This window comes from Balaenoptera physalus, assembly GCF_965194825.1.
Source record: "Balaenoptera physalus genome assembly, chromosome: 4".
NCBI lineage: Eukaryota > Metazoa > Chordata > Mammalia > Artiodactyla > Balaenopteridae > Balaenoptera > Balaenoptera physalus.
In genome coordinates, this window is record NC_138891.1 from 25,271,225 (window position 1) to 25,291,513 (window position 20,289).

Sequence of the window (20,289 nt, forward strand, 5' to 3'; positions counted from 1 at the left end):
AAAAAAAGAAAGACAGGTAATGGGATCATGTAGGACCTTGTTGGCTCTTGTATGGACTTCGGGCTGTTGAGCTTGAGAGCCATTTGAAGTTTTTGAGCGAAGAAGTGGCAAAATCTAATTAAGTATTACAGGATCATAGGCTGCTGTGTTGAGAAAAGACAGAGAAGTAGTAAGAGATTAAACAGGAATAATTTATCTTCCTTTTGAGTTTGTTTCTTTGTTTAAAGTAAGGCATATCTGTGATGTTGGGTCCAACCTCAGTTACTTTATAAAATATTACTCCTGGGCTATCTATGTATTCTTTATGTAATGTTGATATAAATGAATTCTTTATTTTCACTAATTAACTTAAAATTCCTTTTAAACAGAAATGTAATTTTCTTTACAGGTTCATCGGCACTTGCTTTGCTTTGTTCTGGTATATTTTCTCCTTAGCACATGTGGCAATCTTTGTCACAAGATTTAGCTACGGAGAAGAATTACAGTCCTTCGTTGGAGCTGTTATTGTTGGGACATACAATGTTGTGGTTGTGATTGTGCTTACCAAGCTGCTGGTGGCAATGCTTCATAAAAGTTTTCAGTTGATAGCAGTAAGTGTTCATTCTTTTAAAAATTTTATATTCTCTTCAGACCATACCAAATGTATGTAGTAGATAAGGCAAAGATTTAAAAGAATTAAGAATGTGTCATTTAAAAATTAAATATAGATTTTTTTTAAAAAATGTAAGTAATGTATATTAACTGCAAGTCTTGAACCAAATTTTTACCTACAAGGTGTGGAAACATTTGAACAATCTTAAACAATCTCTTCATACCAGCCCTACTGTGTGTGTGTGCACGTGTGCATGCCTATTCATTTCCTTTTTCACTTGCCTCTTGTAGAATCATGAAGACAAAGAATGGAAGTTTGCTCGAGCAAAGTTGTGGCTTAGCTACTTTGATGACAAATGTACATTACCCCCACCTTTCAACATCATTCCTTCACCAAAGACTATCTGCTATATGATTAGTAGCCTCAGTAAATGGATTTGCTCTCATACATCAAAAGGCAAGGTTAAACGGCAGAACAGCTTAAAGGTAAGAAGTTAGATGGTTGAACTGCAACATGATAATTTTAATAATTACTAATCTCAGATGTTTCCTAAAGCATAAATATGCAGGTTCCTAAGGGCTAAGACTTGTGTTGTTTTGTACAGGGCATTCTCTGCACTAATTTGTTGTGGTTATAAAGCAATTAGCGAAACAGCTTACAAAAAAACAAGGGCTAAGACTTGTTTTTTTTTTCACTCCTGTATCCCTAATGCATAGCATAGTATCTAACATAAAGTAAGGATTCAATAAATACTTATTGAAAATGAGAGAGAGAGCTGTGATTTTTTTCATGAATTCTCATCTCACAGTTTTAAAACAAGGAAAATATTCAGAATACCTAGGCTGTCAGCATAAGAGTGACTCTTAGAGTCAATGCATATTTTTCTGGTTCTTCTTGAAAGTTGTTCAATACATGAATAATTCAATACATGTTGCTATAAGCCAGGAACGGGCAAACTTTTTCTGTAAATGACCGGATAATAAATATTTTAGACTTTGTGGGCTGTGAAAAAATTGTAGATTTTATGTGGGTAGTAATATAACAAGAGAGAAAACAAATTTCCACAAAATTTTTATTGATGAAATTAAACATATGAGAATAATTGAGTAATATTTTTTTTATAATACAGCTCTATTAATGAATGGAATTCCATTTTGGCAGGGAATAACATTTTGTTTATTTGGAGTTCAAAGTTAGTAGTCCCCATCATCAAATTGATTACAAAAGGTTCATCTGTAAAAGCCATTCTTAGCTCACAGGCCATCAGAAACAGGAAGTGGGTCATATTTGGCCTATGGGTCATAGTTTGCTAATCCCTACTACAAACTAAGGATCTTAAATCAAGGTAAGTGTACAGGTAAATGAATAAAACAGATATGCATGGCATGTTTCAAATGTGTTGAATATTATTTTGGAACATGTAGTGGCAAAAATATAGTCAAAGCATTACAAGATAGTGTTTGTTTCTGTAAATTTTTTTAAAAATCCACCTCATCTAAATATTTTTATGCACATTGTTAATATCATATTTTTTGTTTTTGAAGGAATGGAGAAATTTGAAGCAAAAGAGAGATGAAAACTACCAAAAAGTGATGTGCTGTTTAGTGCATCGTTACTTGACTTCCATGAGACAAAAGATGCAAAGTACAGATCAGGCAACTGTGGAAAATCTAAATGAACTGCGCCAAGATCTATCAAAATTCCGAAATGAAATAAGGGATTTACTTGGCTTTCGGACTTCTAAATATGCTATGTTTTATCCAAGAAATTAGCCATTTTCTAAATCACGTAGAGAATAATTTTCAATAATAAATCTGAAAGACTGCATTTGCATAACTTGCAATTAAATTAGTAAGATATATATTGAAATAAAGAATTATGTAAAAGCCATTCTTTAAAATATTTATAGCATAAATATATGTTATGTAAAATATGTATATATGATTAGTTTTTTTAAAACCCTCTGTTCGTGGCTTTTTGCAGTAATAAAACAGATTAAGTAGATAGATTTTGTTAGCATGCTGCTTAGTTTTCTTACTTAAACGGTGCTTAAATTTTTTTTCTCTTTCTGCTTAAGAAGGGCAGCGTTAGAATTGTAGTGACTATTGCCAGAAGGTTTTGTAAAAATGAAGATCAGCAAATGTGGACTGATCTCCTTCCATAGGGTACATTTGAGATATAGAAGTCTTGTTTTTTAAAATCTTTGCTTTAGGAGTTTACATATATAGTTCAGTATTTATTGTTTAGGAGTATAGGTTTACCTAAAACAGTAGTCTATTTTTTCTTTTTTCTTTTGTTATAATCTTAAGCAACAAAGATAAAGCCCTAATGAATGTTTGAATCTATTTGTGTCTATAAATTTAAATTCACCTCAATGTTTGTTACTGTAACATATTTACTTTTACATGGTTGTAATCACTTTATATTTTTAATTTTGCTTTTTTCACTTAATAGTATTTTATATATATATTTCCATGTATTGATAGAGTCCACGTATTTAAATTTTTATAGAATTATATAGTTTTTGAAAAATATAGTTAGTAGACTTTTCATTTTGTAGCTATAGAGTATTTGATTATGTTTATAAGTTTGCACAGCTACTTCTCTAAGATTAGGTATTTATTGGCTTTTAATTTTTTATTATCATAAAAGTGATATAATTTTTTTTCAAGTTGGAGTGAATGTTCCTAGTTATAAAGCTAACCCAAAATAAGGATTTAGAAGGTATTTCTTTGTCATGTATGGTCACGGCCTGTTTTGTTTGTGTAAACATTGGAAGACCCTTTAGTGCAAGGATTTGTTTTATTTTTGGACTAAGGTTCTTGACCTTATATCCGAAAGTATTTTCCACAGAATTTAACATAGTTCTATAAACGGGACTTCATGCTTATTTGTGGCTCATTCTTGATGCTTAGGGTGAAAAGCATTGACTTTTTAAATTGGAGAATAAAGTATATATTTAAATTTTTTTCCTGTGCTCATGTAAGGGATATAGTTAACAGTTTTTCACAGGCTATTCCTTATTTATTCTTGCAGCATTTCTAGTTAAGAGGTTATTATGTATATAATTATCTTCTTAACTGAATGTCAGATGGTCTTAAGGCCACAGGGTGCAGGTAGCCCTTGGTCTATAAGTACCACCGATCCAGGGATCATTGTTGAAATATGTTAGTGTTATGTTTCATCTTGCTTTTTACTTTTTATTTTTTAATTTCCAAATTGTAAGTGTTCCCTTTTTTGGGCAAATTCTTATAAAAATGTTTATTGTAAAGTTATATATTTTGTCTATGATGGGATTATGCACTTCCCAATTGGGATTTTACATCAGGGTTTTTAGTCATTCTAAAAAATATCTAATTATTAAATCAAAATATTTATAGAGTGCCTACTGTATGCATGAGTTACGAGGTATATTTTGAATGACAGCATATTGTAAGAAAAAAGGTAAATAAAACTTGACATTAGATTATAAATTGACAGAGTTTGTTCATTGTATTATTGTATACTTTTATACTTTTTATTGAGATACAATTCACATATCATAAAATTCACTCTTTTAAAGTATACAGTTCACTGTTGTTGTTTTTTTAAATTATGGCAACAAAGGTCTAAAATGCAAAGCATCAACATCAGACCCCTTTGTACCTCTTCCTGCCTCTGGTGGCAATGATATTTGACTCTTTTAGCTATTTCTTCTTATATTTGTAAATACCATATTTTGAAATAATATGTCTATACAAAGACCTGTATGTAAGTGTTTATAGCAGCTTTATTCACGATCCCAAATTGAAAACAACCAAATGCCCATGAACTGGTGAATGGGTAAGTAAATCGTACATCCATACAATGGAAATCTACTCAGTGATAAAAAGGAATTGTATCAGTCAGAGTTCAATCAGAGAAGCAGAACTACTAGGATATTGGCAGGCACATATGTTTGTGTGTACAGTGATTTGTTTACAGGGATTTGACATTACACAATTGTTGGAGTTGGTTAAGCAGTCTCCGAGGCTGTTGTTTTTGCATCTAATACTGGAGCTTGAAGTTCACCAGGTTGGCTGTTGGAAGAGGAAAATAGGTGGAAGAAATGCGGATAAGCTGGAACCCATGAGGACAGTCTGAGACCCTTGTCACTTGTCACTGTCTCCAACCTTGATGATATGGGAATCCTGTGGAAGAAGTTACCCTTTGCCACATTGCTAAACACACCTAGCCCAGAATTAGAGAAACTGAAGGACAAGCCAAGGAAAGGTGGAATGATTAGAGTCCTGGCCGCTGCCCTTCACCAGTAGGTTGAGCCAGCAGATAAGTTTCAACGTGTGTAAACAATGCAAGTGCATGCAAAAAAACCCCAAATGGCTGCTGCTCCATTTCTGCCCTCCAAATTTCACACTGAAATGTGTCTTGTGCCCACCCTACCTAGAAGCATACACGGGAGAGAATTCTGGGAAACATAATTCAGCCTACCCAAGTTGACACAGGAACAAACTAGTGAAATATATTCAGTAACACAGATGAATCTTAAAAGTACTATGCCAAGTGAGGACACGCGTCACAAAAGGCTACACACACTGTGTGAGTCCATTAATATGACATCCTAGAAAAGACAAAACTATAGAAACCAAAATCAGATCATTGGTTACCAGGATCTGGTGGGAAGAGAAGATTGATTGCACAACTCAACAAACTATACATTTAATAGGGTGAATTTTAATGTATGGAAATTATGCTTCAGTAAACCTGACAAAACTATATAATGCTACAACATACTTAAATAAAGAACTAAGAAAAACGATGGAGTAGCAATTCTCAGACAAAATAGACTTTAAATTAAAGACTATAACAAGAGACACAGAAGGACACTTCATAATGATCAAGGGATCAATCCAAGAAGAAGATATAACAATTGTAAATATGCACCCAACATAGGAGCACCTCAATACTTAAGGCAAATGCTAACAGTCATAAAAGGGGAAATCAACAATAATGAAATCACAGTAGGGGACTTTAACACCCCACTTTCACCAATGGACAGATCATCCAAAATGAAAATAAATAAGGAAACACAAGCTTTAAATGACACATTAAACAAGATGGACTTAATTGATATTTATAGGACATTCCATCCAAAAACAACAGAATACACTTTCTTCTCAAGTGCTCACAGAACATTCTCCAGGATAGATCATATCTTGGGTCACAAATCAAGCCTTGGTAAATTTAAGAAAATTGAAATCATATCAAGTATCTTTTCTGACCACAATGCTATGAGACTAGATATCAATTACAGGAAAAAAAACTAAAAAATACAAACACATGGAGGCTAAACAATACGCTACTAAATAACAAAGAGATCACGGAAGAAATCAAAGAGGAAATCAAAAAATACCTAGAAACAAATGACAATGAAAACACAATGACCCAAAACCTATGGGATGCAGCAAAAGCAGTTCTAAGGGGGAAGTTTATAGCAATACAATCCTACCTCAAGAAACATCTCAAATAAACAACCTAATCTTACACCTAAAGCAATTAGAGAAAGAAGAACAAAAAACCCCCAAAGTTAGCAGAAGGAAAGAAATCATAAAGATCAGATCAGAAATAAATGAAAAAGAATTGAAGGAAACGATAGCTAAGATCAATAAAACTAAAAGCTGGTTCATTGAGAAGATAAACAAAACTGATAAACCACTAGCCAGACTCATCAAGAAAAGAAGGGAGAAGACTCAAATCAACAGAATTAGAAATGAAAAATAAGTAACAACTGACACTGCAGAAATGCAAAGGATCATGAGAGATTACTACAAGCAACTCTATGCCAATAAAATGGACAACCTGGAAGAAATGGACAAATTCTCAGAAAAGCACAACTTTCCGAGACTGAACCAGGAAGAAATAGAAAATATGAACAGACCAATCACAAGCACTGAAATTGAAACTGTGATTAAAAAGCTTCCAACAAACAAAAGCCCAGGACCAGATGGCTTCACAGGTGAATTCTATCCAACATTTAGAGAAGAGCTAACACCTATCCTTCTCAAACTCTTCCAATATATAGCAGAGGGAGGAACACTCCCAAACTCATTCTACGAGGCCACCGTCACCCTGATACAAAAACCAGACAAAGATGTCACAAAAAAAGAAAACTACAGACCAATATCTCTGATGAACATAGATGCAAAAGTCCTCAACAGAATACTAGCAAACAGAATCCAACAGCACATTAAAAGGATCATACACCATGATCAAGTGGCGTTTATCCCAGGAATGCAAGGATTCTTCAATATATGCAAATCAATCAATGTGATACACCATATTAACCAACTGAAGGATAAAAACCATCTGATAATCTCTGTAGATGCAGAAAAAGCTTTTGACAAAATTCACACCCATTTATGATACAAAGTCTCCAGAAAGTAGGCATAGAGGGAACTCACCTCAACATAATAAAGGCCATAGATGACAAACCCACAGCCAACATCATTCTGAATGGTGAAAAACTGAAACCATTTCCTCTAAAATCAAGAATGAGACAAGATTGCCCACTCTCACCACTATTATTCAACATAGTTTTGGAAGTTTTAGCCACAGCAATCAGAGAAGAAAAAGAAATAAAAGGAATCCAAATCAGAGAAGAAGAAGTAAAGCTGTCACTGTTTGCAGATGACATGATACTATACATAGAGACTCCTAAAGATGCTACCAGAAAACTACTAGAGCTAATCAATGAATTAGGTAAAGTAGCAGGATACAAAATTAATGCACAGAAATCTCTTGCATTCCTATACACTAATGATGAAATCTGAAAGAGAAATGAAGGAAGCACTCCCATTTACCATTGCAACAAAAAGAATAAAATACCTAGGAATAAACTTACCTTAGGAGACAAAAGACCTGTATGCAGAAAACTATAAGACACTGATGAAAGAAATTAATGATGATACAAACAGATGGGAAGATAATAGCATGTTCTTGGATTGGAAGAATCAACATTGTGAAAATGACCATACTACCCAAAGCAATCTACAGATTCAGTGCAATCCCTTTCAAACTACCAATGGCATTTTTCACAGAACTAGAACAAAAAATTTCACAATTTGTATAGAAACACAAAAGACACAGCCAAAGCAATCTACAAATTCAATGCAATCCTTATCAAACTACCAATGGCATTTTTCACAGAACTAGAACAAAAAATTTCACAATTTGTATGGAAACACAAAAGACACAATAGCCAAAGCAATGTTGAGAAAGAAAAACAGAGCTGGAGGAATCAGGCTCTGTGACTGCAGACTATACTACAGAGCTACAGTAATCAGGACAGTATGGTACTGGCACAGAAACAGAAATATAGATCAATGGAACAGGATAGAAAGCCCAGAGATAAACCCACACACATGTGGTCACCTTATCTTTGATAAAGGAGGCAAGAATATATAATGGAGAAAAGATAGCCTCTTCAATAAGTGGTGCTGGGAAAACTGGACTGCTACACGTAAAAGAATGAAATTAGAACACTTCCTGACACCATACACAAAAATAAACTCAAAACGGATTAAAGACCTAAATGTAAGGCCAGACACTATAAAACTCTTAGAGGAAAACATAGGCAGAACATTCTAGGACATAAATCACCACAAGATCTGTTTTGATCCACCTCCTAGAGTATTTGAACTAAAAGCACAAATAAACAAATGGGACCTAATGAAACTTAAAAGCTTTTGCACAGCAAAGGAAACCATAAACAAGATGAAAAGACAACCTTTAGAATGGGAGAAAATATTTGCAAATGAATCAACAGACAAAGGATTAATCTCCAAAATTTACAAGCAGCTCGTGAAGCTCAATATCAAAAAAAACAACCCAATCAAAAATGGGCAGAAGACCTAAATAGACATTTCTCCAAAGAAGATATACAGATTGCCACAAACACATGAAAGAATGCTCAACATCACTAATCATTAGAGAAATGCAAATCAAAACTACAATGAGCTATCACCTCACACCAGTCAGTATGGCCATCATCAAAAAATCTACAAACAGTAAATGCTGGAGAGGGTGTGGAGAAAAGGGAACCCTGTTGCATTGTTGGTGGGAATATAAACTGATACAGCCACTATGGAGAACAGTATGGAGCTTCCTTAAAAAACTAAAAATAGAACTACCATATGACCCAGCAATCCCACAATGTTCATTGCAGCTCTATTTACAATAGCCAGGACATGGAAGCAACCTAAGTGTCCATCGACAGATGAATGGGTAAAGAAGATGTGGCACTTATATACAATGGAATATTATTTAGCCATAAAAAGAAATAAAAATGAGTTATTTGTAGTGGATGGACCTAGAGTCTGTCATACAGAGTGAAGTAAGTCAGAAAGAGAAAAACAAATACCATATGCTAACCAATATATATGGCATTGAAAGAAAAAAAAATGGTTCTGATGAACCTAGGGGCAGGACAGGAATAAAGATGGAGACATAGAGAATGACCTTGAGGACACAGGGAGGGGGAAGGGTAAGCTGGGAGAAGTGAGAGAGTAGCATTGACATATATACACTACCAAATGTAAAATAGATAGCTACTGAGAAGCAGCTGCATCACTCGGGGAGATCAGCTCGGTGCTTTGTGACCACCTAGAGGGGTGGGATAGGGAGGGTGAGAGGGAGACACAAGAGGGAGGCGATATGGGGATATAGGTATACATATAGCTTATTCACTTTGTTATACAGTAGAAAGTAACACAACAATGTAAAGCAATTATACTCCAATAAAGATGTTAAAAAATAAAGATGTGGTATATATATACCACGTGTGTGTGTGTATATATATATATATATATATACACATATATACAGATATATTGGAATATTACTCAGCCATAAAAAAGAACGAAATACTGCCATTTGCAGCATCATGGATGGACCTAGAGAATGTTATTCTTAATGAAATAAGTCAGAGAAAGACAAACACTATATGATATCATTTATATGTGGAATCTAGAAAAAAAAACCATATCTATATACAAAACTCATAGACATAGAAAATAAACTTATGGTTACCAAAGGGGAGATGGATGAGGGAGGGACAAATTAGGAGTATGGGATTAACAGATAAAGACTACTATGCATAAAACAAGCAACAAGGATTTACTGTATAGCACAGGGAATTATATTCAATATCTTGTAATAATCTATAATGGAATATAATAAAAAAAATACTGAATCACTATGTTGTACACCTGAGGCTAACACAATATTGTAAATCAACAATTCCTCAATGAAAAGAAAGAAAGAAAGAAAGAAAACTAAGAAAATAACAGTGGAATTTTATGATTTATTACTACTCTAGAAGAAAACAGTGCTTGAATATGCAAGTTGGTAGCCCATTAGTAACATAACACAGTCACGTGAAGTATGGTAGTAAATGCCAGGGTGAAGAATTTTGTATTTTTCAAAATTTATGTTAGCAATTCTAGACTCTTTGCTATTTCATATAAATTCTGGAATCTGCCTGTCAATTTCTACCAAAAAAACCTTGTGGTGATTTTGATTGGAATTGCATTGATATTGAAATTTTTCTTTTCCTCAGAAAATACATTTATAAAATAACAAATAGGCCGAGGTTATAGGCTGTAGGGAGTCTAATTATTCAAAATTACACTAAGAAAATGTTAACAGTACCAGGGGCAATGGCTGCTGTGGATTTCTCATTTGTAAGTAAATTTGTTAGCTTTCTGGCATCACTGCCCTGTGGGTAAATATGTTGTGTTTCTTGAAGAGATATTTAGAAGAATTGCCAGTGACAGTGTTTGTCTTCATTTGGTCATTTCACACTACTTTTTCCTTTTCCTACTCCCCCTGCCTCCAGTTTGAAATACGTGCTTCAAATATGGAACTCAAAAGTAGGAAAAATTTTATGTGTTAGTTACATGGTTTAAAATAACCATCTTTAAGAGACATGGTTTCTGATGTAAATTAAATTACAGTAGTACAAGAGGCAAAACAGCATGGTTGGGTAGGAGGTAAATGTATGTTTCAAAAAAGAACTGTTTCAGCCAGATAATGACAGGTTTCTTCATCCTGCTACCAGCAATCTAGACGTTTCTCTCTGTCTCTCTCCATTAGTAAGACTATTTGATCAATCCTTTCAGTTTTAGATAAAATTATTCTAAGATAGTAAAACTATCAGGTGCCATTTGAAAAGGGTTTTGAGGAAGAAAATGTACTAGCCACCCCATTAACTCATTCAGAAATTAAATTAATTTGGGAGATGATTCAACTCCATATTTTAAAACTCATTTCCCACATTTTATTTTCAGTAGAAATAGCAAGCACATTGCTTGTTTTAACACAGAGGGTTTTTTCTTTTTTTTTTTTTTTTTAAGGTACAAAACTAAACTAAGCATAGGAAGGGGCAGTTCTTTTATTCTCTGTATCCTCAGCTTAAGTATGTTGTTGATATTAAATGACACAAATTTGTTAAATGAAAATTTAGCCATTATCTATTTATGTAAATATCCTGGAAATGATATCCAGTCAGATACCCTTCTAACAATTGTAATCTCTAAGTCTTATTCCATCAAACTGGATTGGAAGAAAACTTAGATCACCTACTTCAACCTTCTCATTTTATAGGAAAGAAAACTGACATTTTAAGTAATTTGTCCAGGTTGTACAATGACTGACTTGAGATCTTGAGCTCAATTTACTATTTGTGTTGGGAAAGATAGATCCAAACACTTTGGTTTTTTGAATGAATTTCTCACTGTAGTTTCATCTTGGTCAGAGAACAGAACTTAAGATGTCCAGTCCCTATTTTCTAAATGACTAGTTTATTAAAGACTTTAAGTTTATGACCAAGGTCAGAAGCAGAGACCAGTGAGATGAGCAAGAGACAGAGGGAAAGGATGCACAGTGGGGTAGTAATCATAAATAAAAAAGCAAGAGCCAGTCTTAGAAAATAAACAAGCCAGGCCATGGAGGGACCAAGGGTGTAGAATGGAGAAAGTGGTTAATTTTACTTTTGTGCTACTTTATATCTTGATCAGTTTGGTTATTCAAGAATCTGGAAACAGTTGAAGACCTATACAGGATCTCAGAAAGAATCCAATTCAACTTTATCATTTTATGGATAAGGAAACTAAGGTTCCGCAATGCTGCACTGTGAAGGAGAATCCAAGTCTCTCCTCATCCAGGAGGCTCTTCTTTGTATTATGTTACTATTAATATAAATTTCTTGTTCATGAGATAAATTAATCAGCTTTATAAAGTCATACGTTAAGCTTGTAATTTTTCTTTATAGGTTTCTATACTTAAAAACTCACTGTTTAAAGCAGAAACTAACACACCATTGTAAAGCAATTATACTCCAATAGAGATGTTAAAAAAAAACCTCACTGTTTAAATTTAACTTAATGTTGGTATCAGAATGCCACAGGGACAGCCTTCAAGCAAAAGATACTGTTTCAAATTTATATCTAATTAAATTTTAGCCTTTTTAAACCTAATTGTTGACTCAGGGAAGAAGCAAATTACAAAAACAAAGTCAGAATTTTACATAATAACTTTAAAATCCCTCAGAAAAACTTCTATGTATGTCCCAGAGCTGCCCCATCTGAATCCCTAATTCTGTACATCCATGTACACCCCCATAGTTTCTATGTTAAAAAGAGGCTGTTAGCGTGTGAATAATGACCCTCATGTACTTAATTCAAGATGCTTAATTATAAATGATAAAATAATATTTATATCTTGTTTTGGGCTAGGGCTAAGAGACAAACTTGTGAAACTATTAATTCTAATCACCTGCAGGTTGCTTCAGGTTTTCTATTTGGATAATCATATCATCTTTGCATAATAGTCTTGTTTCTTCCTTTCCAATATCATTTTTTCTTTTTCTTGACTTACTACACTGACCAGACCCTCCAGTACAATTTTTAATAGAAATGTGATTTCAAGCATTCCTGTCTTATCACTGATCTTAAAGGAAATGCTTTCAATACTTTACCATTAAATATAAGATTTGCTGCAAGTTTTCTTCTCAACTTAAGGAAGTTCCCTTCTATTCAAAGTTTGCTCAGGGTTTATTTTTGTCATGAGTAAATGTTGAATTATATCAAGTGCTTCTGCATTACTAAGATCAAATTATTTTTCTTCTTTAATCTATTGTGAATAGGGCTTAACAGAACCTTTCCCCATTAAAAGATGATCTTTGCTTAACTCTAGCTTCGTTTACCTAGTAATCTGATAATACAGTATGTCAACTATGTTGCTAGGCAAACTTGTTTCTGGTAAAAATGATCCCTGATTGGTAAATTGCTTTGGATTGGGAGGAATTCAATCCAGTATAAGCGAACTAGAAATACCCGATAGGGGAGCCAGAGCTCTGGGCTTTCCTGAGTGTGTAACTCTTATAACCAGGTGTGTCATCTATGAGGCGTCTGGGAGCTGGGCTTATGGAGTTGTTACAAGAGTTACTGGCTTCTGTGGAGATGCGACCTTTAAACTGGGGTGTCTACATCCATCTGGCATGAATCTTGTCTCCTGGCATCTGAGACTTTATCTAGGGAGGCAAAGAAAACAGCTCATGGATAGCTGGTATGAACTGCTGCCAGATGGCTGCAAAGACTCCCAGCGAATAAAGTGTGACATTGTGCCATTAAGCTCTGGTACCTTTGCTATACAGTATCTTTCTGAGGATATTGGTACCAAGGGAGGCCTGTGATACTGTTAAGTCTGGATGTTTAGCTGCCCCTAAGACTCCCTAGTTGGCATTGCAGTTCTATTAATGCAGTGAAGTATGATCATTGATTTTCTAATGTTAAATTAATCAAGTATTTCTGGGATAAACCCAACTTGATTGTCACCTATTTGGTTGGTTTGCTGGATTTTTTTGGATAATATTTTGTTTAGGGTTTTTGCACCTATGTTCAGAAGTAAAATCAGACTAGTGGTTTTAGATCCTATTGTCTGCTAAAGTTGTGATGTTAAGATTATACTAATCTCATAAAAAGAATTGCTGAGTGTTACTTCTTTGTTTATACTCTGGAATAGTATATGTTAGATTCTAAGTAAAACTGTCTGGACCTGGGGTTTTATCTGAAGAAAGTTGTAAAATTAGGATTGAATTTCTTTAATGGTTATAAGACTATTTAGTTCTTCCACATCCTTGTTAAATGTTTCTTGCATTTTGTCTATTCTATTTCCAAGATTTTGGATCATCTTTACTATCATTATTCTGAATTCTTTTTCAGGTAGACTGCCTATTTCCTCTTCATTTGTTAGGTCTGGTGTGTTTTGACCCTGCTCCTTCACCTGCTGTGTGGTTTTTTGTCTTCTCATTTTGCTTATCTTACTGTGTTTGGGGTCTCCTTTTCACAGGCTGCAGGTTTGTAGTTCCTGTTGTTTTTGGTATCTGTCCCCAGTGGCTAAGGTTGGTTCAGTGGGTTGTGTAGGCTTCCTGGTGGAGGGGACTAGTGCCCATGTTCTGGTGGATGAGGCTGGATCTTGTCTTTCTGGTGGGCAGGACTGCGTCTGGTGGTGTGTTTTGGGGTGTCTGTGAACTTATTATGATTTTAGGCAGCCTCTCTGCTAATGGATGGGGCTGTGTTCCTGTCTTGCTAGTTGTTTGGCATAGGGTGTCCAGCACTGTAGCTTGCTGGTCGTTGAGTGAAGCTGGGTCTTGATGTTGAGATGGAGATCTCTGAGAGATTTTCACCGTTTGGTATTACGTGGAGCTGGGAGGTCTCTTGTGGACCAGTGTCCTGAAGTTGGCTCTCCCACTTCAGAGGCACAGCCCTGATGCCTGGCTGGAGCACCAAGAGCCTTTCATCCACACGGCTCAGAATAAAAGGGAGAAAAAAATAGAAAGAAAGAAAGAAAGAGGATAAAATAAAATAAAATAAAGCTATTATAATAAAAAATAAGAAAAAAATTATTAAGAATAAATGTATTCAGAAAAAAATTTTTTTAATTTTTAAAAATAGATTTATTAATTTTTATAGTATAAAATAAGAAAAAAATTATTAAGAAAAAAATTTATTAAGAAAAAAATTTTTCATTTTTTAAAATAAAAAATATGAAAAAACTTATTAAAAAATTTTTTTAATTTCTAAAAATAGAAAATAAGGAAAAAATTATTAAGAAAACATTTATTAGGAAAAAAAATTTTTTTAAGTAAAAAAACAAACAAAATAAAACAAACAAAAAACACGGACGGACCTAACCCTAGGACTAATGGTGAAAGCAAAGCTATACAGACAAAATCTCACCCAGAAGCATACACATATACACTCACAAAAAAAGGAAAAGGGGAAAAATTAATATATCCTGCTCCCAAAGTCCACCTCTTGAATTTGGGATGATTCGTTGTCTATTCAGGTATTCAACAGATGCAGGCACACCGAGTTGTTTGTGGAGCTTTAATCCGCTGCTTCTGAGGCTGCTGGGAGAGATTTCCCCTTCTCTTCTCTATTCGCACAGCTCCTGGGGTTCAGCTTTGGATTTGGACCCGCCTCTGCATGTAGGTCGCCTGAGGGCGTCTGTTCTTCGCCCAGACAGGACGGGGTTAAAGGAGCAGCTGCTTCGGGGGCTCTGGCTCACTCAGGCTCGGGGGAGGGAGGGGTACGGATGCAGGGCAAGCTTGGGGCAGCAGAGGCCGGCATGATGTTGCACCAGCCTGAGGCGCGCTGTGCGTTCTCCCGGGGAAGTTGTCCCCGGATCACGGGAGCCTGGCAGTGGCGGGCTGCACAGGCTCCCAGGAGGGGCGGTGTGGAGAGTGACCTGGGCTCGCACACAGGCTTCTTGGTGGCGGCAGCAGCAGCCTTAGCGTCTCCTGCCCGTCTCTGGGGTCCGTGCTGATAACCGCTATAAGACTACTTAGGTATTCTATTTCTATTTGAGTCCAAGTGATAAGTCCTCACCCCCTGGCCATGAATTTGTCCACTTCGTCTAAGTTTCCAAATCTTCTGACATAAATGGCTCATAATATCCTCTTAACTGCTTTTTGAGAGTGTGTAACATCTGTTGTAAGGTCCCTTTTCATGCCTAAATTATTTTCTTGTCCTTTTTCACTTTTTTTCCTTGCTTAATCTTGTCAGTTTTGTCAATTGTATGAGTCATTTGAGAGAACCAATTTTTTATTTTGTTAATTTTCTCTATTTATGATTCTATTTTACTCAATTTCTGCTTGTATGCTTATTTCCTCCAATTTTTAGAAGTGTATTCTGTTGTTCTTTTACTAACCTTCATAATTTGTATCAGTCACAAAATATTTTTCAGTCTTTCTTTTAGAATATTAACATTTAAGGTTATAAATTGCATTCCACACATTTTAAAATTCAGTGTTTCTATTATTGTTCAGTTTTTAATATTTTCTATTTTCCATGACAGTTTCCTTTTGATCACGAGTTACTTAAAAGTACATTTCTCAATTTCCAACATCAGGGTTATTTTTCTTATTTTTTTAACTATTGTGTACTTTGTGATATTAATTTCTAATTATTCATTGTTGCTGGAGAAGGATGTATGTGCGACACTAGTTCTTTAAATGGGATTTGTTTCATGGTGCAGTAAGTGGTCAAGTTTTGAAGTTGTTCCATACTGAGATTAAAAATGAGCTTTTGGGGAATTCCCTGGTGGTCCAGTGGTTAGGACTCCGTGCTCTCATTGACAAGGGCCCAGGTTTGATCCCTGGTCGGGGAACTAAGATCCCACAAGCCGCGTAGCATGGCCAAAAAAAAAAAAAAAAAAAAAAAAAAAATTAGCTTTTGGTTCTGTTTTATGTCCATCAGGTAAATCTAGTTAACTGTGTGGTTCACAACTACATCTTTTCAGCTCGGTGCTTTGTGACCACCTAGAATGGTGGGATAGGGAGGGTGGGAGGGAGAGAGACGCAAGAGGGAAGAGATATGGGGATATATGTATATGTATAACTGATTCACTTTGTTATAAAGCAGAAACTAACACACCACTGTAAAGCAATTATACTCCAATAAAGATGTTATTTAAAAAAATCTATATCTTTTTTTGTTTCTTTTAAATCTGCCAATTACTGTGAGAAGTGTGTTAAAATCTCCCACTATGATGGTGAACTTGTCGATTTCCATTTATATTATGCCAGACTTATATATTTTGAAGCCTGTATTATATTGAAGGATAAAAAAATATATTTTAGTTATATATCTTTGCATGTTATTAGCTGCATGCAAATTTTAGAATTGTTATATCTCCTTGTAACCCTCTTCATCTTGAGAAATACCTTAAAGTCTATTTTTTCCCCTAATATGAATAAAGCCACTTCAGTCTTGTTTTGGTTAATATTTGCCTGGTATATTTATGTTTTTCTATCCTTTTCTTTTCAACTTCTTTGTGTCCTTATGCTTTAGGTGTCTCTTTCAAATAGCATATTGTTGTATTTTGTTTTTCTAATCCAGTCTGATAAACTTTGGCTTTTAATTTTTTAGTCTAGTTATATAAATTGGAATTATTGATACATTTTCATTTCTACCAGCATATGTTATTCTATTTTCCCTTATTTCACTTTCTTTAATTTCTTACCTTTTTTTCCTCTGCTTTTTTAAAATAAATTTTCAAACTCAGTATTCTTTTATGGTTACCCTAGATATTTTAACGTAAATCCTTAAGTTATCAAATTAATCAATATTTTTATCCTTCTCTTTTTCAATATAAAGGGCTTAGAACACTTAGGTCAAGTCTTTTTTTTTAATGTTTGTTTTCCACATGAACTTACTATTTTTGCAAATTTGTTTGCATGCATGTAAATATGTCCATGCATTTAAGCAAAAGAATCTTCTGGTTAATATTAGTCAGCTCATATTAGAGCTTCCTGATTAGTAGCTGTTTTATTATAGGGCTTTTCTTTAGAGAAGATTTTGTCATTGGTTTATTTCATTTAGTAGTCCAGAAGGTCTAATGGGAGCCTGGCAGCACTTTCCTACGGAAAGGAAAAAAGAAGGTAACTTTCTTCCAACTAAGTTTAACCTTCAATCAAGTAAGTAATATGACAGAATTTAAGATTTGGGAACTTCGCAAGATTCTTTTGTTTTTGTTATAGGAATTGAATTGAATTCAAAGGATGAAAATTAAGCTAGCAGGACCCTGTGAAACACATCAGAGAGTCTGGTTTATCATTTTGAAATTTGTTTTGTGATGGTTTAGTATGGTCACCCATTTGTTGGTTACATGTATTTGATTTCCCAAGTACAAATACCTAAGAACAAAACCAAAACTTTATCAACTGTTCTTTAAAAAGAAACAAAAAATTTAAAAGAAATGATTCCTAAAAGAGAAAATAATATGGGACTCCAGAAGTCATCTGGTCTAACTCCTTCAATTTATAACTAAGGAAACTGAAGTTCAGTTAAAATAAATGATATAATAAACAAGAAAAGAAATTAAGGGACGGTTGTTGGACCAGAAAGAGCCATGCCACTATTTAGTTTATGTCTGTTTTGAATAATTGAATTAAAAGCCAAACCATTGCCATCTGTTATTAACCTCTAAAGCCCATCAACAGTTTTAAGTCTTGTGTCAGAGATGCCAATGGTATGAATACTTTGGATAACTTTTTACTTTACTGTGACTCCAGCCCCCACTCAGAAACCCATGGAAGTCTTTTCACTGGTTGTGCAGGAGGCTGATGGCTGCAAGCCTGCTGCCCTAGTGCACCAATAAGAAGGTTCTACTAAAAGAGAAGACATGCTAAAATCTTTAGTAATCACCCCAAAATCCCACAACATGCATTCTTGAAAGGTACTGATTTTTCGAGAGAAGTTTGGAATCCATCAGGATTCCACAGTTACATCCTGGCTGGGTACAGCTGCCCTGTGCCCTCAGCCAGTTGAGAGGGCTTTTTTCTAAAAGGTGGCACTGGCCAGGGAAGCCACCCACCGGCTCCTCTAGTTCATTCACTTCCTCAGGCTGGTGAGTGCCCTGGTACTGATGGGCATCCCGGTGGGAGAGTTTAGGAATGATTCCTGACCCTGCCAACCAGCCCCCATTCATTGCTTTCTTGCACTCCCTCAGCTGCCCAAACAGGATTCTTCCTTTTGAACTTCTATTTTCTGCTCTTTGAGTGTCTGGTCACTTCTAGAGCTGGGAGTTATTGTTTTTGCCCAAAAGAATATTTTCCCTTATTTCTAAAACCTTGCTTCAACTATGAGAGACCTTGTGACCCAAGCCTGTGTTTATCCCTAGTATCCTTTCTACCTTCCTTGGATAGGGATGGTTTTATCCCTAGTATTCTTTCTACCTTCCTTGGATAGGGATGGTTTTATCCCTAGTATTCTTTCTACCTTCCTTGGATAGGGATGGTTGTCCCCTCTTCTGCAGCTCCTGACCCGCAACCTCCTGAGGGCTGGTTGCCACAATCATTGCAGGTACTGCTGCCTTTTAAGCAGCTCTGTGCAAACGATGGGAACCCTTTCACAGTTCTTCCCTTACTGAGTGAGAAGAGGTCTTTCAAAGGCAATGGCAGAATGCATCCCAGCTGATACAATCTCGTCCAGTTAACTAGGGATTAACAAGATAAGGGTGTCAGGCTCACTTCTAATTTCAAGTCCTATGAAACAACTAATTATGATTTAGGCTAGGAAAACAAAGACTGAACTCTGCAAGAGAAGAGGGTTTTCCTCTGGAGCAGAGAAGGCCTCTTCTAGTGGCAGTGAGGGCACTGCGTTTAGAATTAGGACTTCTGAGCTAGATTGCCTGTTCTGTCTCTTGGGAGATGTGTGCTCTGCACAAGTCACTAAATATACCTGAGCTTCCATTTCTATCACAAAATGAAGGACCTGAATCAGATTCCTGAGGGACACCATTCTAGCTCTAACATTCTCTGGTTCTGCAGAGAAGGATTATAGTCTATTTACATTCCTGAGTCCATCTAATCCCTGCGGTTCTTGGAATGTTGTTTTAGCAAAGTATAAACTGATACAAGGACAACCTTATGTGTAAATAGCAGGGAATATTCTTTTTACAGTGTCCCACTTTCTATAAAAACAAGTCTAATGGCTGTTATATAATCATTTAAAAATATTTTATTAAGCATTGATTTTAAAAATGCAAGAGAAGAATATAACAACTCAGAGCAAATGCTTGAAGGTAAAACAAATATCACTATAAATATTGCACGTATAAAATCTCTTTTTTACATCTTCACACAACTCATTTCTAAAATATCCTTTTACAGAGATGTATAAATAAACTGCTTCCAAACTGTCAACGCTTGATACGTTTAGTTTCTTATCACCTCACTAAGTCTGCAGGTTTCCAATCGACTATCTGCTCCTCTTCCGTGCAGGCAACAGAACTTCCATCAGTGATACCGGAGCTCTCCTACCTACATCATGTGAAGAGTAAATGTCTCTGAATGCTCAATATTTCAGGTTATAAATTTTCTTTTCCCTACTGAGAAAAAAATAGATCCTTTAAAGGCAGTGACAGAACGCAGCTTAAATGGACACAGTTCACTGTTAACATTGCTTGTTCTTCAAGGCGTCCAGGAGCTTCTGATTCTTGGTCTTGAACATCATGATAAAGCTGTCGGGCATGATTTTGCCTCGCCCATCTTCACCCACTTGGCCCATAATAATGTAGTTTAGACCTAAAAGAGAATATAAGATTAATTTTTTTCTCTATGTGTGTTGGTTTGAAACAACTTCGACTATAACTCACCT

The 20,289-nt window shown here is 35.2% G+C and overlaps 2 protein-coding genes across 5 annotated transcripts in view; one reads left to right on the forward strand and one right to left on the reverse strand.

Annotated features, from left to right (window-relative positions):
* Nucleotides 1-8,213, forward strand: part of TRPC1 (transient receptor potential cation channel subfamily C member 1) — a 67,619-nt gene extending 59,406 nt beyond the window's left edge. For 2 of the 4 annotated variants that reach the window (XM_082461212.1, XM_082461211.1), the window contains 3 exons: nt 389-590; nt 883-1,077; nt 2,137-8,212. In XM_082461212.1, the coding sequence (XP_082317338.1) occupies nt 389-590; nt 883-1,077; nt 2,137-2,364 (625 nt within the window). In that variant the 3' untranslated portion in view covers nt 2,365-8,212. Of the gene's footprint in view, nt 1-388; nt 591-882; nt 1,078-2,136 lie in introns of all 4 variants that reach the window. The other 2 variants (XM_082461213.1, XM_082461214.1) reach the window with 1 other exon arrangement.
* Nucleotides 8,214-19,627: 11,414 nt separating this feature from the next.
* PCOLCE2 (procollagen C-endopeptidase enhancer 2) overlaps nt 19,628-20,289 on the reverse strand; it is a 72,784-nt gene continuing 72,122 nt past the window's right edge. The window contains exon 9 of the mRNA XM_082461285.1: nt 19,628-20,216. Coding sequence (XP_082317411.1) covers nt 20,086-20,216 — 131 coding nt within the window. The 3' untranslated portion in view covers nt 19,628-20,085. The remainder of the gene's footprint in view (nt 20,217-20,289) is intronic.